This window comes from Cygnus atratus, chromosome 15 (assembly GCF_013377495.2).
Source record: "Cygnus atratus isolate AKBS03 ecotype Queensland, Australia chromosome 15, CAtr_DNAZoo_HiC_assembly, whole genome shotgun sequence".
NCBI lineage: Eukaryota > Metazoa > Chordata > Aves > Anseriformes > Anatidae > Cygnus > Cygnus atratus.
In genome coordinates, this window is record NC_066376.1 from 7651049 (window position 1) to 7678020 (window position 26972).

General features: G+C 39.4%; 1 protein-coding gene across 1 annotated transcript; it reads left to right on the plus strand.

The window, feature by feature from the left end:
* Positions 1-1046: 1046 nt before the first annotated feature.
* On the plus strand, positions 1047-26665 carry LOC118249178 (parvalbumin, thymic). The gene is made up of 6 exons (XM_035548895.2): positions 1047-1166; positions 22500-22563; positions 23815-23882; positions 24689-24821; positions 25104-25213; positions 26519-26665. Exons 3-6 carry the CDS (start codon positions 23822-23824, stop codon positions 26542-26544), a joined length of 330 nt encoding a protein of 109 aa, XP_035404788.1. The 5' UTR covers positions 1047-1166; positions 22500-22563; positions 23815-23821; the 3' UTR covers positions 26545-26665.
* The last annotated feature ends 307 nt before the right edge of the window (positions 26666-26972 follow it).

Genomic DNA, 26972 nt, shown 5'->3' on the forward strand with positions numbered 1-26972 from the left:
TGGGATCTTTCCTTCTGCTCAACCCCCAAGCAAAAATCCCCTATAAACTTTGTGTATCTTCAGATTACAGATCAAGATATGAGATATTGAACAAGGTTTCCCTATCCTTGAGGTCAGTTGGGAGTCTTTGTGCTTTGATTCTGCAGTCAAAAGAACTTCAACTGTGGTGACTCATGGACATCTTACAGGATCACATTTCTGAATTGGCAATATTGCCTGAAAGAGTTAAAATCAGAATGAAAGTTCCTGTTACAAATCTTTTTGTCAAAAACATAATGTGAATATAATGCTTTGGAAAGAATTGGACTGATGATGTAGACTATAAATAGCTGGACTGATAATAGCTGTGACTGTGAAGGTACCAAAACTACTTGTTTCTCCAAACCATTCATTCATCCCTAATTGGGCCTTGGACTTACGCTGGGGATTATGCACTATTAAAATACAGATTGTATTAACGATAATACCATTAATACTGTCATATACTTGTACCGGTATCACTCAGAAACACAACATATGACATGGAGTTGTGCCCATAGCATAAAAAATGTTTCAGATTTGTTTTGTCATCTCTATTAAGCAATCACATAAACTGCTGCCTGTATGAAACCCCATCTGGGTTGCAGCTGAAAGATAATATTCAGAAACAGAGCACGCATTTGCCCAATTTTCTTTGTCAGCATTTAATTATGGTAGTATTTGCAGTGGCACAGTGCCTAAGAGCAGAAGTCATGGACAAAATCATATCTAGCCAATGGAGCTTACAACCCAAGTAGCATTACCCAGCCTGCATGGAAGTATTCATATGAATCACACAAACTGGAGCTGGCTCACCAACCTTAGGTAAGAGTCATGTTCACTTTCCATCCTAAAACTGTAGGCACAAGATCAAGTGTTTATTTCAGCTGCCACTTCCCATCTGTAATTCTTCCCCCATGTGAAACAACCTCCTGTCTCACCCACCTATCAGTATAAGCCATCCAAAAAGAACTGGCAACAGACAGCATACGAGCCTCGGCTCCAAACTCTTACATGCAAATCTGTTGACTTCAATGGAGTTGCGACAGGCAAAAAATGTTTCTGTTCCAAGTGAAGTTAATTATCTAGGTAAAACAAGGACTTCAGCTGGTACTGCAACTATGCTAGCAGTGAAGACACTTCTAAGGGTAAGGATGGTTGCTGGTTTTGTTCCATGCTGGATGTGTTCCTTCACTTCTTCAAGTTAACCTTTCATACATCATCTCTAATCTCATTCAATGGAAGTATGAATTCCCCTTTGGCTGTCCCTTCCAGGAAGAAGCAATTGTAAGATAACACTGTGCAATGTAACCGAGTACTACCAAGTGAGCTCTGTGTTCAGCTCGCCTCAGCTCAGTCCATGCCGTTGTGCCTGTGTTTCCTGTTCTCCGGTTCTAGATGCTTTAATTCTGACAGCCTCATGCAGATTATATGGTGCTTTGCCAAGAAGGCAAAAAAACATAAATAAGTTTCTTGCCTTTCAACTAGTAGGAGGAAGGCACAAGAAATTTGTTTCCAGCAGGCCACAAGTTCTTTGCAAACAATTGTATCATCTTAGAAACACCACTGCACTTGTGATATGGTTTCAAACCATATTGTCCTTTTGCAGTAGTCAGTTCCCAAGCTCCTCAAAAGACAACTGACCAAATATCTGCTCCAAAAATATTCCAAGCATCAAACAGAGCCCACAAAAATATCAGTGAGACATTCCAAAACTAAACTTGCTGTTTCTAACCCTTCTATTGAGAAATTAACTTCTAATAAGCCCTGAGACTTACTAGTTAAGAAAATCTTTTCAGATGCAATATGCCAAACAAGTGCCAATCCTTCTGTAACACACTACAAGGAAAAGGTAGAAGAACAGCAGTAGTGAAGCACAGTCAGAAAGTGTTATCAGCTAACAGGAAGGAGAGTCACTGTATCTGAATTAATAACATTGCAGCTAAAGAAAAAGTTCTTGCTACATCAAGAAATGCAAAATTCCTGACCAGAGCTGCTAAACTGTAAACATTGTGAAACTGCTGGGCTGCTGTTGTTGGCAAACATCTTTGTAGAGGGGTTGAGCTATTTTTGATCTGATGGAATAGTTTGAAGATGAGTCGGATACAAAATTATTACTCTTTCTCCAATTCACTGAACTTTTTGCAGCTCTCCCCCTTTGTAATTTAATTTTACATCTCTGAAAAATTAAGCACAATGCATCACAGCCAGTAGTAGCCGTTGAAAGGGGAAGCATTGCTTGGACTGCACAGAAGCCCCATCCTAATTCAGGAGACAAGAATGTCTCTTTCCACTCACCACCATAGTTTCCCTTCAGGCTCCAGCTACAGTGCTTGCTGCCCATAGCTATTATCAAATTTAGAAATGCACAGTATTTACTTTGTGAAAACAGTTGTTCTTGGCCCTATGATGGGAGTTCTTCAGGGTGTAAACATCTGAAAAATGCTTTGCATCACCCAGCTCTGTGTCTGGAGCCGCTCCCATCAACAGCAGCTGGGTGTGTGCAGCCACAAGTGACTGGGGTGACAAGAACTTCAGCAATGCCATTTCCCAACAAGTCCTCTGGGTTGTGTTCAATGTTGTGCCCACTGCCAAGAAGCAAATCTCGGGTGGATTCAGAGGATCGGGTATATGGGAGCGCACTTCTCTCCTGCCCATGCTGAAATTTATAATCTCAGGGAATGCCTTCATGATGTGGCTAAAATCATTTCTCTGAAGAAGCAAAGAACAAATAACACTTGGAGACGGCTGGTTAGCTCAAATAGTTCTCTCTGTAGGAAGTGCCCTGACTATTCTCATTGGCTCTGGATGCCAGGACAAACATACAAACAAACAAACAAAAACCCTGCCAGTTCAATAAGCATGAAAAACAGTGTTTCTGTTCTTTAACTTCATATTAATACTTCTCTCTGATAATCCTGAGTGGATAGTCAGGGCCTAAAGACCAATGAAGTCTGGGTGTGTAGACAAGCAGCTAAAGTATCAAATGTCTATTACAGACCATCTTTGACTGTGAAAAGTCAGCTACGAGCTGATATAAAGCACAAGGGATGTAAAAATATAGGAAAATAATAAATGCAATTTCACGTTTATGGAAGACTTTAGCTTCCTGGGCATAAAGCAGAAAATAAATGCCACCAATGATGGCAGAGCTCCATCAAAGGCATAGCATGGTAAGCAATGAATTTCTTTAATAATCAATTAACTAAGGGGAGCTGGTGTTATTCCAGGGTGAGAAAATAAGACCTTTGCTTTGATTTGGTTAAGGCTGATGACAGATGAGAATGATACACAAAGGAAACAGCAGCAGGATAACAGAAATAACACCTTCTTAGGAGAAACAAAACTATTTCTTAATGTGAAAAGGGATCCATGTAATTGCTTCCCTAGTATGCCAAAAGAACTGGTATATGAAATTATAAGTAAAGCAGCAGGTTTTAAATAAATTTGAATGAAAATTTACCTAAGGCTCAAGTATAGCAAATATAATGTATATATATTCCAGAAAGTATTTTTTTAAATTCAGTATAATGCTATGTCTTAGAGCAAATGCTGAAACAAGGCATGATTAATTGTAGTGAGGCGAACAGAATGTGAGAAAATATACATGGTTTACCAAAGCAGAGGATGTCAGACTAAGCTGATGTGTTTTGAATATGACAATTGTCTTTTTAGAAGCGAATAATGCAGTAAAGTTGGTCTATTGAGTTTGAAACAGTTCACTTGATACAGCGTTCCACAAAAAATAATTACTGAAAGTGGAATTTATAGGGATTAATAAAAAAGCAATGTGAACAAGGAGCGACAAGTTGTAATAAAAAAGTAGTTATAAGAACAGAGCAAATTTCCTGATGCCATTCCTCAGGGATCAGTCTGTGGAGCAATGCTATTTAATGTGCACGGCCGTCACCTAGGAATAATGACCAGGCTCAGCATCAAAAAAACATGCACATGATGCAGAGCTGAAAGATACTGCCAGTACTGAGGAGGACCTGATCACCACATTGGAATTAGATGACCTTCTTGTCTGTAGTGATAGAAATTCAATAATGTGAACTGCAAAGTCGTGTTCCTGGGATTCATCAGCTGGAAGCAACAGAGAAGGAAAAAGATCTGAGTGCACTGATAGACTGTCAGTGTACCAGAGCTGCCAATACAACACAGTTTTGGAAACAGATAATATAACGCTAAGACGGGTTAGGTGAGATGTTTAGTAGAGAAGGAAATATTTGTACTTTTACACAAGGAACTGGTAAGATTTTGTGTGAAATATTTATGCAATTCCAGTCAACAGTGTTGAAAAAAGATTAATTTAAACTGGAATCAGTGCAGGCTGGCTATGAGAACAAGTGCAAAAATGGAGCATCAGTCTTAGGGAGAGATAAAAGAGCATGGTTTGTTCAGCGTGACAGCAGAGAAACAATATGCCAGTCCTTTATAAATAGATTTTGAGATAAACATAAAGACAAAAGAATGAAATTAAAGGTTAACACTACCATGAGTTCAAATTGCTCCAATCTGATCAGCAGTATGTTTAGACTGAAAACCAATGCAAAATTTTCTAACTATTCACGGAGTTCATGTTTTGGCATTATCCTTCAAAGAGAGCAGTAAGGGCAAGGAACCTAAATAGGCTTAAAATGGGACTTGATATACCCATGTAAGAGTTACATAACTATGTAAGAAAATGAGTTTGTGGCCAATAAATGTTTGGGGCATACCAAAAGAGGTTTGAAACAAGACTAGATCTCTCTTGTTCTGTATTTATTTTGTACGGATCCCATGCCTCATCGTGTTTTCTGATTGCAAAAAGATTCCACCAACAGAGAACCAATGGGTTTCTCCCAACACGTCCCCATTGCTGGACAAGTTACATTCTGAGTTTTTTTCACCTTCCTCTGAAACACTGGAGCTTTGCCAACTGTTCACTTTCACATCTTATGGTTTGACATTTTATCTTCTGCAACCTTACAACTCAATTTTAGGCGTCTTCATTCCTCCTGTGATTGTTTTTCGTTTTCTCACTTGGTGTAAGTCAGGCACAGCCTTCCTGTAGGCCTCCCTTGATAATTAAAATTAGACGTGTTATAACAGAAGACTTGGTAAACTTGGATTGCTTATTAAATACGTTTTGCCCTCTAAGTATTCCATTTAGCATCAGACCTTCAGTCTACAATCTAAGCTTTATTGATTTTTGTTTTATCAAGGAATGGTATGTGATAAAGAACTTTTGCTGTGACACTAAGTTCAAGGACACAACTTCTATACCTGCCAAAAGTGATTCTCTGGACTTCTGCAGAACGGATGAATGTCGTTATATTTTTCTTTTCTCTATAGCTGTCGTCTTCCCCACTTCATTTTAAGAGGAAAGAAAGCCAGAAGAGTTACATAACAAGTTCTTAACGGGAAGCAAAGTAATTGTTTGTTTTATTTGTTTCCATGTCAAACTGGAAAAAAAAAGCTCTTATCCCACTGTAAACTGCCTGGCCAAATATAATCCTCTTTTTTATGTCTGAGAAGTACCTAGGACATCTCAAACACTTGGGGGGAATAGTATTAGTAACAGCAACAACAACAACAACATGTTTACCATGGTTTGAACCTGTTCTGTTACATTCTTTTTAAGCTCTTTCCTGATGGTATCATAAGCTGTACAAGCTCTCACAAAGCCCACTCAGGTTGCCCACCACATGAAATCTTTTGATATTTTTCTGGATTTTTGAATATGTGAAATTCGTACAAATAATTCAGATTTAATCACTAAGCCCTCTGTAACTTCTAGCCTGTCAGAATAAGCTGGTTTATTCTCTGGCAATAAGCAGAATTCCAACAGGCTCCAACTGTGCACTCAGACTCTCCTGTGTCCCAGTAGATACTGCACTGCAGGATATTTCAAATCCCAAAGGCCTGCTTTGTTCAAAATTGGGTCCTTTACTCATTCAAGGATCCACTTTCTGACGTTTCTACATAACAGAACAGATCTACATAAGGTTTAGCAGGGGTGGATATGATTCAGGTAGCGATGCCAATGGGAGCTATTCATAGCTTGATGAGACAATCGAGATATAGGGGAAGGTCTTTTTCTGGAGAACTGAACCTCCACTGTGGGGAAATGCACAGGCAAAGAAGGCGCTGGGATGAAGGCTCATATACAAGATACACCAGCAGGATGAAAGGGGCTTGGGTCATCTCAGAGCAGCTCAGTGCTTACCTGTGGAAAACAGAAGACTCACAAACAGCAGGCACACAAGTCAGGGGAGCAGCTGGAAGGGGCAGCACTGGAAGCTTCCTTGACTTCACTGCTGCACTGATTTTTGAACCACAGGGCAGGATTTAGCAACCTATCAATTAATCCTCGTATTCATCCTCCCAGCTAGCTCAGCAGTGTCAGACGGGTCTAAGAGCTGTTTTCATACAATATGATTACACGTGTTTTTAGAGGCTTGAATTTTTATGTATTTAAGGCCTCGAATTGCCTGTATAGCTTGCCTGCACATTGTCGAACCCAACAGCGTCCCGTTAGGCCATTGTGCTCTGCGGGAATGCAGTTAACTCACAACCTGATCCTGCTGCCTCCAAGAACCACCCATCATCCTTCCCCAGCAGCCCCAGAGGACTCGTCCGCAGCCAAGTAGCCACAAGGTGGTGCTCCTTAACCTCTGTGGTTGCACTGAGGCTGGATACTTCAGACAGCGAGATGCTGAGCTGGGCTAGAGTCAATCTAGTGGCTGGGAGCCCGGCTGGGTGAATGCTTCACACACTCGGCCATTCATTGAACAAGTGTTTTCTACACCAGTGTTTACAAATTCTCCACATCTAAAGGTTTTAAGACGCTTTGAGAGGTCTTGTGAAGTGTAAGAATCATACAAAGGCAAGATACAAGGAAAGAAACTGGGGGAGCCAAGAGATATCCTAACATACTGATGTCAATCCTACCAGTTTATAGCTCAGTATTTGCAGGCTTACCACCCTTGCCCAATTCTTCCAGCCAGACTCAGCCAATGGCAGCATAAAGGAGAAAGGCAAAACAGCCCAAGATAGGTACTGCATGACAGACAAGATCTTGTTCAAATTCTCGCTCTTGTTTTTTTCCTGTCTCTTGGCCATACCCTTCCACCTGACTATTTCCACCTGACTGTTCAGTCTCCTGTTTCTCCCATTCTCTGCTTTTACTGCATAGCCTGTTAGAAAATATAATGGAAGAGGATTCAGCAAGCCACCCCCCCAGTGGACATGAACAAAGCTTTGATCTCCCCATCGCTGTCACCGTGGCTGCAGCAGAGCCATACTGCAGTGTACAATTCAGAGATGGATTATCAGCCTTCCACTTTAATCTGAAAGGCATCTTCTGTTTGAAGAACTGACATCGATATAAATATCACAGTGAAGGAAAGACAACTAGACCTTACTGATCACAATGAAGAGCTCTCCCTAAACAGTTCTTGATTACAATCACACACCTTGTTGCTTATATTTCTCCTGCAAAAGCAGGTCAAGCCATATGTTTTATTCACATAAGCACGTCAATGTACATCACATGTAAGGTGTGCTACTTGTGTTAACACTAGCTGGGAAAGATTAGGTATTTGTGTTTGTTTATATTGCACCCTACCTCAGAACAGGTGGTCTCCCTGGTTTTTTGGCATCACCACCATGTGTGGGGCCATTCTTGCACACACGGATGTATATGTCTGCTATGTTCTATGACTTATCCCCAGGTAATGCCAACTAAATCGTGTGTTTATGCATAAGACCTGCTTTATTTTTCATGCATCCAGCTCTAGTGCAGACAGTTCAAAAAAACCCTCCCTTCTTTTCTTGTTAATACCTTGTCAGAATTTGATTTGTTCATTATCCCTAATATTCTTCTAGGACCAGCCTTTAAGCAACAGAATTCACTCTTCTTTTTCATCCTATTCTTATGACATTTTCTCTTCGGGCAAATCCTGCCCACTCCATCATCACAGAGGACTCCAAAAATAATCTAATCTGCAAAGATTGACTGCCAAGTGGGTGTAGAATTTAATGAGTCTGCACGTGGTGGCCACATCCCTTGCAAAGACTAGTTCCGTGGGTGTACACTGTTTACATACCTAGGAAGTGTAAGGGAGTGCAAGGTGCATGCTTGGAATAGTATAAAAATCCACTGCCATTGCTCCATAACACCCTCCAGGAGCATCACAGAAACATCAAAGCCATTAAAAAGCCTCTGCTGGCACCGTGCCCATTGGCCCTGGTGAGACAGCTTTGAGCCATTGCTGAATGCTTCAACTAAGCTAGAGGAAACCATTTATCTTTCCTCGTCAGTTTTAGTTAGACCAGTTAATTGCCCAGCTCGAATGCTCTCCTGCTACAGCAATGATTATCTAACATACAGCATTCCTTGGAGCACTTGAAAAGCAGAATACTCTACAGTTCACTGCTCCAACAGCATACTTTAAATTGTAACCCACCCAAAAGAGAAGTACCAAACGCTGGCAGACCTCACCCAGTGCTTTAGTCACTTGGGAACAAATCCTGAATCTTTAAGTGGCATTCAGAGAGCTCAGAGGTGCATTTCCATACCCATGATAATTTGCCACTTGGTCAGTTGTCCCACTGTCAATCAAAGAAACCAAAGTGATTAACAAATCTGAGCAGTTTCATACAGGCTTGCTGTAAATTCAATGGACAGCACGATCTATCATAGTAGAGAAAGATGTGCTTGCTTTCCTATTGCTAATTTCACTTTGGGGAGGTCTATAAGCCAACCATAAACAGTTTAAATTACAATTAGACACCAGATCTTCATGTACCAGAGTAAGATAGATCAGCTGCAATTTATTTATATGTTTGTGCCTTATTTTAAAGGAGACACACTGAGAAAAAGCAACTGCAAATTCTGATTGAGCAGCAGTCAAAATCTGCACAATTTTAGCCACGTTTACATTGGCTTAACCTTTAATATCACTTAAAACATTCTCTAGTCCTGAAACTGATCTTACTTATTTACATATTTATTCTTGCTCTGCTCCAAATTCCAGAAGAATGGTTACCGCCCAGTGAGTGTCAGTTTTGAAAAGAACAGATCCAAACAGGAACTTTGCTGTAGAAGTGAACCTTCCTCTCTTTCACACACATATATGGTTACTCTATGCTTTATAAAAGCAGTTGGTTGGCAGTTACCTAAAAATAGAAAGCCTTAATTGTTTTCCTTTAGAAATAAAAGCAAAACATAGAAAATATTCTCTGATTACTCTCTACCTGATGCTGGGGGGTCATTTTAAGCAATAAGTGATTTATTAAAAACTGGAATTTCCTTTTAACACCAGAGGCATTTTTTAATACATGAGGGCTCCCTGGTATGTAGTTGGTAGAAAGTCACACTAGGTTTTCAGGGTGAAAGGTGCTTAAAGAACAAAACCATTATTATAAGCATTTACATTTATGATCGGTGTTGAGCCTGTAATGACTGATTTAGCTGACAACCAGGCGAAAAGCAATGAGAGACCCTTTCCTTAAAAAGGAAGCACCTTGCCCCATCTTCTGGACAAAAAGTGGCTGAACAGGATGGTGAGTTTTGCAGCCAGGCCAGTCCACGCAACCACACGCTCAAGCACCGGTGATGATCTGAGTGTACTGGTCTGTGACAAGACGCTAGCACGTTTCAAGTCTAGCCCTGGCTCCAGTACAGATTTACGAAGTACAGAACTGTGCTGTCACACTGCACAACAACCCCTTTAACTACAGCTTTAACCACAGCCTTGACCACAGCTCCTCTCTGCTCACCACTTCTAAGGGTCGCATGAGTACACAGAAGCTGGTGAAGATGGAGGGTTAACGTAGCCCAGTGTCAGCATGTCACTTCTTAGCTTCCCTAAGCCAGGGATCTTGTGTCTGCACTGGAGAATGATTCATTTTAAAAGAATGTAGGTATCAAAATGCAGGCAGATCTCCAACTACATACAAGTTAGACTATCTGTTTCTTGCTGATACAAATTTTCACACACTAGGAGGGAAAAGTGCTGGTTTCATGCATCAGTTTGCACTGGATTGTGTCCAGTTGCTTTACTTATCATTATGCAACTTAACCCAGGGCAACTCAACACCCAAAGACAAAATTAGAAATGCATAAATATATTTGCTCAGTTTCTTTTCTCTCCATAACAATATTTGTTTTGCTCCCCAACCCAAGATGAACTGTACAGCACAAAAGGAAGTTTAGAAAAATATACCAATAATTTTATTTTTCTAAATTGACTATTTTTGCATTTTGTTATTGTCTTGCTTATCAGATCAGATGGGACTATTTCAGCTTAAAATAAACCACCTATCATCCTCATCACTGGGAAAATTAATCCGTGGACCAAATCTATCACAAATCAGCCCTAATTCAGGCAAAAGTTCAACTGACTTCCAGTAGAGACTTTGTCAATGTAGGGATAAGCAAGAATTCAGAACTAATGTAAGCCAAATTCTGCTTTTACCAGCATGAAGAACTTACAGAAAAAAAATGAAAATAAATGAACTGGCCGGTACTTAAGTTCATTTTTTCATCTCCAGAATTGATTAATGATTAGCAAATTCATACAACACCTTTTTAAGCTGTTAAAGAGATAAGCCATACTTTACTTATAAAATCTGTCATCTGTCATCAGAATGTCATCTTAAATGACATATAGGAACAAATTTGTGGTACGCTTACACTGAGTAAGATCTGATTCCTAGATTCACCTCTACTGTAACGAAGCAGTTCATAGCACAAGAATCTACTCAACATCCATTGAAGCTCTATCAACAACTTGCCCTTCTGGCTTTGACCTCCTTGGGACAAAACCCGTCACTTAAATGCATGTGTGGCAGACCACGCCAGGAAGCAGTGACATAAGGCACACAACAAATAGTAACTGTCCAGGGTCACATAGAGGCTCAACATCCAAGTCAGAATTAGAACTCAGGTGCCCCATCCTGAGTTGCGTGTATGTCTCTCTGAGAAGCATAGATGATTTAAATATACAGAAGTTACCTGGTGGCAGAATGACAGAATCTGCTGTAGTGGGATCCAGTCCTGGATTTGCTGCAGGTCCCTAACAGAGTAGATCCTTACCCCTGAACTGAGCTCACATGAATTACTCAAACACTAACCTGCTGCCACTCCTGGAGAGCCTGCAACTGTTACTTTCTCAAGAGTGTCTGTTTCCTCCTTACACTAAAAATTACTGTCTTTTTTGACCTTATGTTGAAATGTTCCTCTTTTGAATGAAAAGTAAACTTAAGAATACAGCTAATATTCTGAAGAACATGGCTGATAATAACCACGTTGCCTTAACAGAAACTTAAATTTGTCTTGACATAGTCTACAAAGTAGTTTTCACTAGTAATAATAATACAATGGCTTTAACCACAATGCGGTACAGGATTAAATATTTATAGAGTTTGGTAAAAACAAGGACACTACTTAATCTTAAAATCAAGCAGAGAAACAAAGATCCAGTTCATATAAACAATCCACAGCTTCTATAGCTATCAGATCCAGCTCATTAAGCAGCTTCCTGATGCTAATTATATCACAATTTTAATGGGAAACATTTGTTTTAAGGCCTGTGGTCCAGATTCTGTTGGCACTGAAGTCAGTGGGAACTCTGCCATTGACTTTAATGGAAACAGGAAGTCTCTGTATAGTAAGCAGTTATAGATATCATATGTTTGTCCCTATAATTTATAAATGATTGCTCTGCTTGGAAGACTGAATCTTACTCCAGTCCCTTTAAAAAGCAATGGGATTTCCTTGTCTTAGACCTAGGAACAGTGTGTAAGCTTAGTACTGTATTTCCCATAACAGAAAGATAATTTCATTCTGCCATCTCATCTGTTCTCTAGCCAATACAGAAATGATAGTGGCATCCTCTGGAAGAGCTATGCCCAGCTCTCATCAGCCAAAGTGAATGTCACTGTGCTCTGTGCTCCTGCAAATCTGAAGAGGCTGCGCACAGGGATATTGCCAGTCTCTGACAGACTATGGAGATACCCAGGGTGGGATGCACTGAGACTTTAACTAGATTCATTTGCCCACAAAAATTAGTTCAGATAAAAAGGATTCATTAATGCAGGTTAAAAATACCTGACTCCTATCAGTTGCTATAAAGTGTAATTCTCTGAGAATCCCCTTCTATAAAGTTATAAAGGTGTGACACAGCTACCACAAACCTGCCTGTCTTTGCATGCACAGGGGAAAATCCCTGCCAAGTGTTACTGACTTAAAAGATATTTATTTTATGTTGCTCAGATGGGAGGATTCACATTTAGATGCTAACTTAAAAGGCTGCATTCCCAATGTCAAGAAACTCAAAAGTTTCATTAGCATGAGAAGTAAAGAAAAATACTCTGAAGAGGTACAGATAATAAATTTCTGCGCTGCCATGCTTACTAAATCAATACAGAAAAATACTATCTAGGCACTTTACCCTTATCAAAACAAATTAAGAGACTGATTCCACAATTCTTATTCGTTAAATTCCCACTCCTTACCAGAGATCAGCTTAGAAATTTGCCAACTCCTGTTTCCTTTAACTTTACAGCTGCAGAATTTACAATCAAATTCACCACTGAGCAAACATTGTCCGCAGAAATGTCAGATGATGCAAAGTGTCTCAGAAAGATCTGGAAAGTGGTCAGTGTTCCTCTGAACAGAAATAGCTGCTACCACCGGGGAAAAATTCCTGTCACGTATGGTTCAAAGAAACGGCCTTTAGAATATTAATTGCATGCATTTAAAAGCAGACTAAATACAGACAATGCCTTACATTAGTCTGGGGAGTGGGCCTGATTTTCAGTGTTCTGAAGAGTCACTTTTTCTGGGACTGCCAGCGTAGCAGCAGCTTCTACTATGGTATTTACAGACAGATTTTTAAAGCAGCATTCAGTACACAGCTCTTTTGCAAACTTAACTCTAGGAGTCTTTTATTACCAGCTACAAGATAAAGGCAAAAACGTTTTGACCATGTTGCCCATGCAATGCATATAGCAAAGATGTGCTCCAGTCATCATCAGAAAATGTCACCTCTTCTCAGCTTGTCAAACTCGCACGTTTTCACCTGTACAAAGAGAAAGAAAATCCAGTGCTGCATTTTTGCCTACCAATGCACAAAAGAGACCAGGTCTTGGAGACTGAAAAACTGGTGGCATTTTAAGAAAGTATCTTCGGTTTCTTTACCTCAAAACCATACCTCTTTCCACCAACAAGCACAACTGATAAAACTTGAAACCGGTATGTGGGACATAATTAACAGGAGAAGCTGGAGAGACCTGGGATTCCAGTGATACTTTGGGGTATGGAGGCAGAGTGTATTACCCAAACACAGAACTAGTGTTTTTGTTAAATATAGCCCTAAACTCTCGCTATGCTTGCAAGTATGTGTCAGCTTTATCTGCATTGACCACTCTGTAATTTTACACCCTGCCAGGGATCCGTAAAAACAGTCTTAACATGAACTAGGTCTGTTTAGCTTGCTTCAGAGCCTGCCCTTTTAGAAAACCCTGGGGCTGGAGTAATAGTGCTGGTCTTTTTTAAATTTTGCACATTTCATTGCACCAAGACGGCACTGTGTGTGTTGTGAGCAGCAGCACAAGCCAGGGGAGTTCTTTCTACAGCTTATCCAGCTTTGCTCAGTGTAGGCATAGTGGGCGTAAGGCACATGATTCTCTGAGACTTGAGTTTTGAAATAGCCACTTAAAGAGTCCTAGAAAAATTTCTCATTTTCACTTACAATTTTGTTGTGGAGGATTTCCCCGAAGCAAAAGGGATCCATTAAGCTTCTTTTATTTTCTACCTAATCCCATACTAATAATTACTTCAAATAACAGCAAAAAGTAAGAATATTCAAGACAGTGTCGTTTAATCCTGAGGTTTCTAATACTGATGCCACTATCTTTTAAATTAAATCCTCTTCCATGATCAGGTAAACAAGTCTGTTGTTAGTCACCAAGTCTGCATGGTTCTCTTAAGAATGGTGCTAAAATCATGATGGGGATTTTGGGTCAGCTGAGACACAGGATATCTGATCCTGCAGATCCTAACTGGAATTTCCTTCGTAGCTGAAACAGTAGAGGACAAGCTGAATTACCAAATTCATCAGACAACTTAAAATGGTCCGAAATTAAGTGGTGGAGTTAAACATATTGATTTGCTTCTACTAAGCTGGAATACAGGGAAAGAAAGACCATTTTGAAAACATTGTTTGAATCAGAATTAATTCAATTCCAAATGGAGTTAACAAAAATTTTCATGTTAAGCCTTTTTCACCATAACACCTTTCAAAATAGTCAGGAAAGAGACATACATACGTATGCACAAATTGCACGTTTGCCACTGTAATTGTGAACATTTCTCATCTATAATTCTACGTTTTTTTAATCTCTTGCATCTGCTCCACATGTGTTCAGCATTCCAAGGACACAGACAGTTTAGTAACTAACTTAGCTCAGTTCTGAATTTCTTCCACCAAGCAGATGTCATTACAGGCAAGTACATTGGGGTATTTAGTCTTAATCCTACTGCATATAGCGGAACTGCAAAATTGTTGTAGCAACCGACCTACAGCCCACTGCTCACACTGTGAAGTACGCAGGGTGAGCTCGCTTGGGGGAAACTAACTGCTACTCTATTTTGATGGGTCTCACGCAGATTGCTTTATATAAACAAGAAAATACTCAAACTCTCTTCAGTTATATGTCATGAGACAGTGTCTCAAAAGAGACTTTGCTCTTTTGAGCAAGCTGAATTTCGGGTATACATTTCTTTCCGGAAGCACCCTGCACAGCTGAGCGCGGCTGTGCAATGATGGCTCCCGAGCTGCGCAGAGCCAGCTGCCACCTCCCCGTGCTGCCATGGCCTCTGACCGTGGTTACTGTCGTCGCTGAGATCCCAAGGGATTTCCGAAGTGCTGTGGCCTCATCCCAGAGTTAGCACCCTCAGCACAGGCAACACTCCAGGGTGCTTTCTTCAGGAAGTTTATGGATATTTGCCCCAATAAAAGCAAATGTGGAAAGGGAGTTAAAACTTTTCTACTTCTAAAGATGGGATTTGTATTTTCCATTTTACTGACTGGTTTTGTTTCTCTAATAGCTGTCTTCATATTTTGCGATTGACGTTGTTTACACAGCTTTCTTTGGAAAACTCTAGGGGGTTGCTGAAGAACTGGCAGAATTAGATACAATGAAAGATACCAAGATACAATGAAAGCGATGCCTGATTATCAGACCATGATTTCCATACTTTTAGTTTTAAAACTGGGTGAAATCCAATCCCACTCACCCAAAAGAAATCCTCCTTTCAGAAGGCAACCTGCTGGCCATGTCAGCAGAAGATGAACTCCCACGTTTTTCTTTGATCCATTTATATCACTTAGCTAAATGCTGTCCATAAACCTGAGATCTAAATAGAAGTGTATTCTACAAATAAACACAATTATAGAAAATGTTCAGGCAATGCTCGGCTGGTCACCTCTACAGGGAAGTTACTCCCCCTCAGAGACACTGGTCATCAGAAAGCTCTCTAGACCATCTCCATCAAAATGGAACAGGCTGACAAAGATTAAGCTGATCGTTTCAGCTGCCTGCTTCCATAAAAGCACTGACATAATTGCTTGTAGGTATTATAATTTAAGGTTGGTTTAATTTAAGGTTAGTTTATACACCAACTTCAACAAGGCTTAGAAAAACTTTCAAACATTATTCAGTGGATGCTCCTGTCTGTTTTGTAATAGCTACATATTTAATATAAAAATATGCTTGGTTACCCAAATATTCATGAACTTTAAAACTATGTTTAATTTTGTACTTTTCTCCAAAGCATGACTCAAGTTCTTCTACTAGTTCTAATAATGCATACACTTTAATTCCTATGCCAAAAAAATTCCATCATTTATAACCAGAAGCATTCATAATTTAAATGACTGTCTCTGCTGTTGATGACACCATCAATTATAAAGTTACACGATGGGGAAAATCTTCTGCACTGATTAGCACACATTTTTCAACATCACTGTTAAGTAAAGTTTTATATAGCTGTATCTTTCGGGAAACAGTAAGGATTTGGCAATCTGAAATTACCTTACCATGGTACTCTGAGATAACAGCTTTGGAACACTGCTTAGTAAAGGCTTCACATTTCATATGATAATCAAATTTCAGTAACATCACATTTTGCACAGAAGTATTTGACATTCCAGCAAAAAATTTAGGTGCTGAATTTTGCCGAGAACTACAGCTTGTATAGCCCATCTCAGCATTGCATACGACACGCAATACGTTTGCAAAAATTTGGTCTTATTTCTCAAATTCAACAAAGCACTTAAGCATACATTCTACTTAGCACCTGCTTCCATCCACCTCTACTCGGAGAAGGACAAGCCAACACGGAGAATTCAAGAATCAGCAAACTGCCTTCTGCTCTCACTTTCTGGATTTTCAAATCTGGAGGTTGCTATTAAGTATATCCAAACGCAGAAGTTAAAAACTAATGTGCCAAAATCCTTCAAAAATCGTAAGACTCATTAAAGAGTCTTGTTCATCTATTTGTTGTCTATGCATTATAACACCACTCTGTGAGTTGTTTCAGAGAATAATAAATGCAGACAGGCATCTCCCCACCTGCAGCTGGCAGGCAGTGTCCTCTGTGAGCTCATGATCAGTTTCCGCACATTTCAAGGACATTTTCTGCTGTAAGAGCTACCCATTTACAGCCATACCCGAGTTTCTGCTTAGGAGATAGGTATCCTGTTCTAGAGCTTTACTTAGCCTTTTGCTCCTAAGTTTCCAGGTTAGTACAGTTCCTTTCTAAATGTATGCTTTTAGTAAAGTGCAATCAGTGCTATAATCCAGCTCAGTTGGAGGACATTACATTCTAAGAAAGATTGTTAAGTGCATTTATTGCTGGAATACAGTAAATGTATTCTCTATTCAGAGCAACAGATTTGAAGTGATTAAATTTACACCTACTGACTACAGCAATTTATTACAAGGATCCATAGTGAATATACTGTAGTTTGTCAAAAATGAATAATAACAACTCACAATTTCTGTCTGTGTTCTATAGGATACAATAAAGCTTGAAATCGCTGGAATATCTGGACACTGGTATTACTCAGGAGATGCAGCACAAATGCAGCCCTGCGTAAGAAGAACAATGCCCTCTTCCATCTTTTCATCCCACCGATCCCCTAAATATTTGAACAGTGGGATGGCTTTATTGATGCACCATTTGATTAAGCCAGGCTTAGCTCTCAAACGTAAATGAATTCTTGTTTGTAAAGACCTAATGCTTTCATATCTGATGCCATTATGTCTCTAGTACCAATTACCGTATTAATTCAGCTTACTTTTCTACAGTTCTCATTATTGCCAATGCTTTGCTGTTGGCAACGTCTAATGTCTAACAAGGGAAGAAGGGATCCTTCTGAGTTCCTGAGTCTGAGTGCATGGCCTGGAGACATGAACTCTGCATTTGGACAATACCCAAACGCACATCAGCCCCTTTATCATGCTCTAGTTTCCATAGAACAGAAGCCTGAGCACACAGACTGGCCTGGAGCAGTGGCAAGTTGTGAGCAGTTCTTGATCTCTGCAATCGGAGGAGCACAGAGGGAAATCCCTCCTCACCAGGCACCTATAAATCAGACTGGGTATGGGCTTTGTGCACAGGGAAAACATCTCTGAGAGTCAGTTTTATGTCAGTTAGCACTTAAGTTTTTTGAAACCTATATATCCTTGATATATATATATCCTTGGCAAGCAACTCTGCCAGAAAAATCAAAGGCACTGCATTGTTCAACAATATCTGTACTAGATTAGTATATGCATGAATAATGACCCAATTCTTATTTCATACTCCTGTAATTACATAACTGCAAGGGGTTGTTTCTCTTTCCAGTGGGATATGCTGTTTACACTGTGTGAGAAGTAATAAACAAGAATATACAGACAGGCTCCAAAACATCTGAGTTAATTTCAAACATTTGAAAGCCTGCTGCAACTGATGATTATTTATAGTGCCTATAAACCGTAGTTATGGAGCATGACTGCACTGGGCCACACAGTGTAAAAACACAGACCACTGACAACTCCTGTAACAAGGACCTCTCTAGGGCTGTTCATGTCTGAGAGCTGCAGAACATCGCACAAGAAAACAATACAGCAGATAAATATTGAACACAACTTCTGTTTTCTCAATGTATCTTCGCTTCCAACTTAGCTAGAGAAGATTGCTTTGACAGAACTGATTTTATTTTCTACTCAAGAAGCATGATTATCCTACGCATACATTTTTATTGGTGATTTTATTAGGATACTTCCAAAAATAGGTAACCTTTTTGCTTCAGAACTTATGTAGAACTGTACTTCTTTTACATGCTTCCTGACGCTTGCTGCATGTAATTTTTAAACTGTTGAAATAATCATCTGATGGTTCAAGTACTTTATCCATTTATGAATGATTCCATCGGATTTAATAGATCCAGGAATCTAGCACTTCAGGAGTCATTCTATGTGATTTCTCTCTTCAGAAAAAAAAAAAAAAAAAAAAAAACAACTTTTTTTTTACATCACCACATAGGCATTTTCAGAAAGAAACAGAAATGGAAACTGATTTTTTGTAATTCATTTAATTCTGTAAAAACACAACAAATGTTATTTGGTATATTACCCAGGTACAGCCTCCCCACCCCATAGCAGCAGTTTTGATGTTCTTTTTTTTCAGCATTTTACTGAAGAGTAGCTAGAATGTGTCCATAGATGTTAGTTTAAGTAATATATACCTAAAACCACTTACAACTATTTCCAGATCACTCCAAGAGTTATGTTCCTAGAATGACAGCAGCATGATGCATTAATGCAATTACACTAAATTACATTCATACAATTTCTTTCATCTCACATATTCCTAAAGCAAATGACAAGCTGACTGGATATTGCCCTTGCACTATGTGCATGTCATTCTTCACATGCAATAGGTTATACACATTATATGAGGTGATTTCTATTCCTTGACTGCTAACTATGGATATCCATATCATAGGCAGCCAGGGAAAACGATCAAAAGCATATACAGAGGCAGCAAATCAGATTTATTTAAATCAAAATGGGCATTCACAACTGTTTAGTGTATTTTTGTTATTCTGCTGCACGTGATTCACATCAGCACTCAAAGAACAATGACAGGAATATTACAGAACAATTAGAGAAGACCTAAAATACAGCTGCTCAACCTGGGGAAGTAACTTCAGGTGCCAGAGAGGTTAAGATAAAAAATGGGAAAAATAAAAGAAGAGCATTCCATTACAGAATCCTCCAGAAGTCAGTAAGACTTGAGGAAAATGAAATGCCCAAGTGCCAGGGTTTAAAATTGCCTTTAGTGGTAACCTGACCACCTGAAGGGATATCTTCTCCTTATTTTTTAATACTTCCCTAGTTCCTCTCCCTGCCAAATTGGATGGCAGCTGTATTTGATGTAAGAAGGTAAAAATGACCAGACAGATGTTTTTGCAATCTCTAATGTAAGGCTTGCAACTAAAATGGTTGGTGGAGGCTGGTTGTAAACAGAGTTACATGATCCTTGTGCATTTCATCCCACCAGCCAGTGCACATGTTCTGGATCTCTAGTGCCTCCAATCTCACTGCAGAAGCGACTCCAAAATTCATTGGAGTCTGAGTGCAGCTAAGCAGACTAGAGCCATAAATCATTTGATGTTCATGCTTTATCCTTAAATTTTCAGAGAGCAAAAGGAATCACGTTCTTACAGCCTCTTAGAAAACAAAGCACACTTTAAAAGACTGCATCCTTATGTGATGCACATACAAAAAAGTTCAAACTAATGGCAGGAGTCCACAGGCATTAAGGGAAATAACAGCAATCAATGCTATTTTTAAAGGGAAGAGTGGGGGCGAGGGGTTAACATATGTGGAATTAGCTCTAGGCAAATTGAGAAGCCATTGCATCTAAAATCAAATACATTCTCTGAAATAGACACCAGAGCCCAAATTCCCATGTAGACTCCTGCAGTCCAAGAGTTTCAGCAGAATTTGGCCTTCCTCTTAACTTAGCTTCATTAGGTCATATCATGCCATCGATTTTTATGTTGGATGCCCTACTTACTTCGCATCAGTTGTTGGCACTATGTAGGCAATTTTCCGAATTGGAGGGGGAGAAAAGGGTGGTGTGTGCACAAGGGTGAGGATTTTTTTTTTCCATGTGGAATAAGTCATTTCTTAGAACAGTTTGAGGGGGGAAAGTGGTATTTGTATCCCTTCTGCCAGATGTCACTAGTGGCAACAAGAGCCAGGATTAAATATCTATCTATCAAATTCTTCCTGAAATTTTTAAGTGCCAGTTGGTTAGCGACCCATTCAGAAAACTGGGAAAACTGGCTGTCTTCCACAGCCATTCTTAACCAACAGTTCCTCACCTAATGACAATTATCTCTGACTCTGAAACTTTTTGATGGAGGACAAACATACAGAATCTGTAAAAAGAAAACAAAAAACAAACAAAAAAATCTTGTAGCAATATATTTTAGTGTTTATATGCAGTAAGTGAAGCAATGTCCCCTCCTTGCACACTTTTACAATAGTCTTTTGTCTATTTTTCATCAGCTGCTGTCAATGTCAGATGGACTAAGGTCTCACAGACACCCCATTCGCCCCTCTTCTTGCCTCACACAGCAATCTGTCAGTGTTTGTCCTCAGTGCTTGGTTAGGATTGCCTTTCATCTTAGAGGGAAATGCTTCTGAAACAAAAGATGCTTTGATACTCTCTCCAACATTAAGACAGTCTCTGCACTGTCACATCTTACTGTGCCATCACCTCAGGCTGTGATGCCAACTGCATTGTCATCCCTTGCCATCCCTCACCCTGGCCATAATGCCATCTTGTGCTCTCATCCATGACTTGTTTTCTATTGTTCTGCTGCCTGAAACCACAAACAAGATCCAAGCTGACTGGGTCCTCACCCAGTTAGGCTACATAGTTCATGAAAGAAAACTGAGATATCAAGCTGTTTCTACTTTATCTTAAAAAAGGTGAAAAGCACAAGGGAACACTTGGAAACAGCACGGGGGAAAAAACATCCTAAAAATGAGTTACCTAAAAGAGATTGGAAGGTAGGTTACCAAATTGCACAGACACTCCTCACGTATTGTTCCCTGCAGTGATGCTGCTATCAAAATTTTTCTCTCTATTCTGAAAGCAAAGATCTTTCATGTAGGGCTCAGAAGCTTTTGTCTGAGACAGCTGGGTGGATCACAACCCCTTTGCTTCATACATACGCGACTAAACAGGATATCAGAACCTTACAGAATTCGAAGATTTTCTCTGGAAACATACCAGACTAAATACCCTCCCCCAACCAACTGTTCCCATGGATTGACATAATATTATTTTACCTCCTGTAGCAACACATTCACTGTGTGGTTTTTTTTTTTTTCAAAATGACAGCAAACCAGACATTCTGAGACAATCTGACTACTATTTTCCCTAAATGGTTTGCTACACAAACAATATTTGAACAGGACGTTTTTAATTTTTTTTCTGTTTAGTTCTCTAATGATTAAACCCTATCACATGCAGCGTCTACAGATAAGATAGCAAGTCATCACATTTAAACATTAAAGGCATCTCTTCAGAAGCTAGTACCGCTTCATTTGATCTGACTCCTCAGATCGAGCATATCAGATAGGTTTTTTTTCTCTCTCCCCTACATCATGAGGAGAAGTTGGTATTTTCTGCTTAAATCAGAAGAAATTTAATGAGACTCAGTCCGTTTCGTGTATATAGCTGCTTATCTTGTTTCGTTTGCAAATATCGTATGTATTCTCTTGAGATAAAAATAGTGCAAGATGATTAGTTAGGCAAGTTCATTTGACACCATTCCCCCTTCGTGACGCTGAAATCTAAAATCTGTATATGGTATACAACTTAAAGTATATATATGCAAGCTCAGCTCTGGGAGAGCCACACAGCAAGTACTTTCCTCCCAACCAGACGGCTTCCTTATCCCATCAAGACGACCACAAAGGTAAGCTGATTAGATCCTCTGCTTTCAGAAACACAAAAGCAAAATGCTCCCTAAATGGAAAGCACCTATGCAATTAAAATATATATTCTTATATCAGCTTTCAGTGTGCCATACTTTACAAGGTCCCATAGAACAGAATCAGCATCCAGATTGCAGGACGCAAAAAGACAGACCGGTGCCCTTCACAAAACCTGAGACCACGCTGCAATTTTTAGTTTTTCCTTCAACTCTTCCCTGTTTTTGATCCTGTCAGCAGTGAGAATTAGGTGAATGGCAGAGCTCCAAATTACCTTGCCTAAAACTGAGAGAGGGAAATACTCTGCACAAGAAGCCACTGGCACCAAATAATTGCTAGCAAAACAGAAGTAACTTATCTGCCTTAGCTGGAGAAATGCTCCTTGCCATCAACACGGATTTGTCCCATTGTCTCCTTAGATCTTCTGAGACATTCAGAAAGAAACTGCAAAGACTGACTATTTCTTCTGCTGCAATCAAACAGGTACAGAGGTATCTCTTTCATATTCTGAGCAAAGTTTCAACCAATGTGTAGATCTCAAATCAATGTACAGACTATAAATGTTTACCAGCATTGATTTCCTCCTAACCAATGCTGCTTTCCAAACTTAGACAGGATGGATGATGCTGCTGAAGATCGGTTAGGAATTCAGGAGAAGAGATTTCTGTTCTCTTGTGGTTTTCAAAAATAACTTTTCGATGCCTCAGTCCCTCTTCCTTAATTAACATGAAGCTACCTCACAGTAACGTTGCAAGTTTTAAGTTGCACTGGAGTGCGCTACGAAACTGCAGATGCATTGATGCTGTATTCACACTACAATAACTGAGAAATTCAGGCCTTGTAGCATTTTCTACTACTTTGGCAAACAGACTATTGCAGCTGTTGGTGGTTGACTGAGACAAAGAGTATCTTTTGTCAAATGCTGCTCTATCAGAAGAAAATGCCTCCACCATTCTATTAGGAATAAGATTTAAGTCTCAGTAAGTCTGTTCAATATACTGAAATGCCAAAACGTGGATAAAAATCTGGTTTATTCCCATCTACACCAAAACAAAACAAACAAACAAACAACAAAACATAATTAAGACCCTTTTTTAAAAGCTACCATGAAATGTAGTCTTTTAACGATGCAGCAGCCCAGCTGACCAAATTTAGTGTCACTACATTTATTGTGTGTAGCTAAACAGAAGAGATTACCCTCTGATTTTAGATTTCCTTGAAAAGAGTGGGATTATTATTGTTCATTCTACACTATTATTTTTATTCTTGTAAAGATTACTGCATTTATAGACAATAATACCAGATGTATTTATGTTTTTAATTCCAATTAAATTTATTCCAGATGTAGTTCTAGGACATACTTGGCCCTATCTTTTATGTATGCTGTAAATAAATGCTGAATTTAATTGAGTAATAATCCAGCTCCAGGAAAACCCACAAAGAATTCATGAACTTTTGTGGTGCTAGCCACCTTTGATTTGCTCTCCCAGTGCAACAGAGGCATCAGATCTTCCTGAAGCCCCCCACTCCTGCATGCAGAATTCCTCCCTCATTACCCAGCTTTAAGTGGAAGCACCTGCTGCAGACATCTGTTACAGAACACTCCCCTTACAATTAGATGAATAATGTCTCCCCTATCACATACTGTCACAGCAGCAACTTCAAATAGAGCCATGAAAGAAGTAGAGAAGTCATTTTAATGACTAAGTAGCTCACTTTTAATTTATTTTACAGTTCAACAATGGCCATCACTGACATCCTTTCTGCTAAAGATATTGAATCTGCTCTCTCCAGCTGCCAGGGTAAGGAATGGTCTCTCCGCAGCCAGAAGATGCATATCATTTTTATGTCTTAAGATGGCATGCCTATCATTTTCCCCTTAGATTCCTTCCCTGTGAGATCTCATTGTGGCTACATTACCGTATAGCCCCTTGAATTCAGAAAGTCTTACAAGTGGATATTTGGTGGGTAACATTCCCGGAAACACAAAGAAGTAATTAAAGGGCCACAGTTTCAGTTAGTACCAAACTGCCTCTCAATTTCTAAACCTGTTGAAGATGTAACTGGCTATCCTTGTCCTTCGGAATGTCAAAAAAAAAAAAAAAAAAAAGCGCCACAGCTTGCAGAATCCAACCACCATTTGTGAATCAATGACTAGCCTCAGTTCTCTTAGAGTTCTTCCCTGGCAGGATCAAGCCTAATTTCCAAATGCTCAGTGAGCTAGTTCGAGACTGCAGCTTACTTAACTTTCTATCAAATTCTTCACTGAAGTAAAAGCGAACATGCAATGTTAGGAGTTGGTCTGTAAGCCACAGTAGCACCCTCTAAATATTTATTATTAATTGCATGACACAGATTGCAAAGATCTTGATTTAGCAGGATGTGCATTGTAGCAGAAAATGTCAAACTAGCTGAAAGGATATATGACCACAGGCACAGAGTGATTAAAAAGGGAAACTATCCACTATATCATCTTCCTTGCTACACTGAGGAACAAGAGGAACAGGGGCAGGCTGATTTTTAAGAAAAGACATACATATTCCCAAGGAATACATCCAGTAGGAGCAACTTCAAGGGAAAACGTTTAAGAGGGTTTTGTTTCTTCCAGCTGCGGATTCCTTCAATTACAAGTCTTTCTTCTCCACGGTTGGTTTATCCAGCAAAACCCCTGATCAGATAAAGAAGGTTTTTGGAATCCTTGATCAGGACAAGAGCGGTTTCATCGAGGAAGAAGAGCTTCAGTAAGTACTGCTCAGCTGATGTATTTCTTTGAACAGCGTAAACCTTTGAACATTCTTGGTGTCCTAGAAGAATCTTGCTGTTATTTTTAAAACAAAATGCAGTACTTTGCCTTTCCTTGAATCTGGGTGGACTTCATCAGAAATTAAGAGCAAGCATTACATTACCTTTTTTTTCTTTTTTTTTTGGCATGGATTTAAGTTAGAAAATCAGAAATACCAACATGCCAAGGTCATTTCAGAGAACAAAACTCAAGCACAGCACTCTACCCTGTTCAATTCCAGGCTGTTTCTGAAGAATTTCTCTTCAAGTGCCAGAGTCCTCACTTCTGCAGAGACCAAGGCTTTTCTGGCTGCAGGTGATACTGATGGCGATGGCAAAATTGGAGTAGAAGGTCAGACTTTTGGCAATTTCATCGAATTTATGTTTTAAAATGCATGCATTTAGCTGCATTTAAATGGTTGAATGAAGAATGCATTGCAGCAATTTGGCCTGCTACTTTCTGACACAATTTTTATACTAGCAAATAATCCTTCGTTTTCATAGCCTTATTTCTGTTTGGTCTCTATTGCAGCAAAAGCACATTTAAGCCCAATGTAGAACCTGTTCTTTCAATCCATAACAACAGTTTTGGGGTTAATTTCTACAGTGCATCTGATCCACAGGCTCAGTGTGATGGATTTTTAAAACATTCTGAACATCTGTTCATTCTCTGCATTTTCATTTCAGCAGTGGATGCTTTGCACTTCTGGTCATATGCCACTTTCACTTTTAAACAACTTCCAACTACATAAACTTATTTATCTACCACTTTCCAAGGCTGGCCAGTATTACTGAGTGGATAATTTAGTAAAATAAAGTAAAACTGGTATTTTTTTTAAATCCAGAACTGCTACAAGGCAGCACATAATTTTCTGCTGGAGAACTATCTGATATTTGCAAATTTCACTGGGCAGTCCTTCTGTGAGAAACTAAATCAAATTCCTCACGAAACCTCACAGATGTGATGATGTGAACCAGCAAGGACATTTCTTTTAGAAATTGCAGTAGAGGAAAATAGGGCATTAGACATCATGTATTAGAGATGAAGTCACTGAAAATGGGGCTGTCTTAGCTGAACTAGGACAGGTGGCAATAACTCCAACAGACACGTGCTAATCTTAGCCAGAGTTTGGGAGGAGAGGGAGACACTGTTGGAGGAATTTGCTTTAGCAGCAGCTTTTGCAGCTTCTGTTTATGAGCCCCAAATAGAGCATTATATTACGCTTAGCTATTAACCATCAAATTTCCCATTCTGAAATTATGTCATTATTAATATTTTTTCTTTGGAGTAATAAAATCAAAAAAAACCACCCTCACATTGAAAGCTACAGGCTTGACCTAATTAATTCATTCTCTGCTGCCTTAACTATTATCAGACTTTGTAAATGGGTTAAAGATAGTTTACTTTTAACTCAGGATTTCCTACAAACACGAATTTACAGACGCACTCCTCTCTGCACATATTCTTTTTAAGGAGTGAAAAATCTGTCACGCCCCCAGAATCTCAGTTTAGCAGTAGCTTGTGCAGTGTTATAATAACTATGGGAGCCCTCCACGGCTAGGAGTTTAGGACAATTTTATCTACCTTTTTTAAGGGTGTTAATAAGCACTTTCATCTAGTTTTATTCCCTGCCTTTCTCATTTTCTTTCTTGACAGAATTCCAATCTCTGGTGAAGGCATAAACAGCATTAGACCAAAGGCAGCCTTGGACTGACTCTTCCAATTACCTCGTCCAACAAGCACTTCGCACTCAGCATGTGTTTGTACATTTTTATATTGTTTCAGGCATTAGCAATTCCCCATACGCCAAGTTCACACACAGGATTGCTGAGAAATCTTGCAACGTACAGATGTTTTGGTGACATGGCATTGTTACATTTCCATTGTAAAGAAGGCACTTTGTCATTTTCAACTCCTAGTGTTGAAATCGTGGCTGGAAGATGGGACAAAAAACATTTAAAAAAATGGGGAAGAGCTTTTTTTTTTTTTAATTTATTTTGGTTTTGTTTAGGTTTTCCATCTCTGTACTTTACCATGCTGACTTGCCAGACACAGTTTTGATGTTCTTAAACAATATGACATCTTTTAAGGCTTAATTGTCCTGATTTTG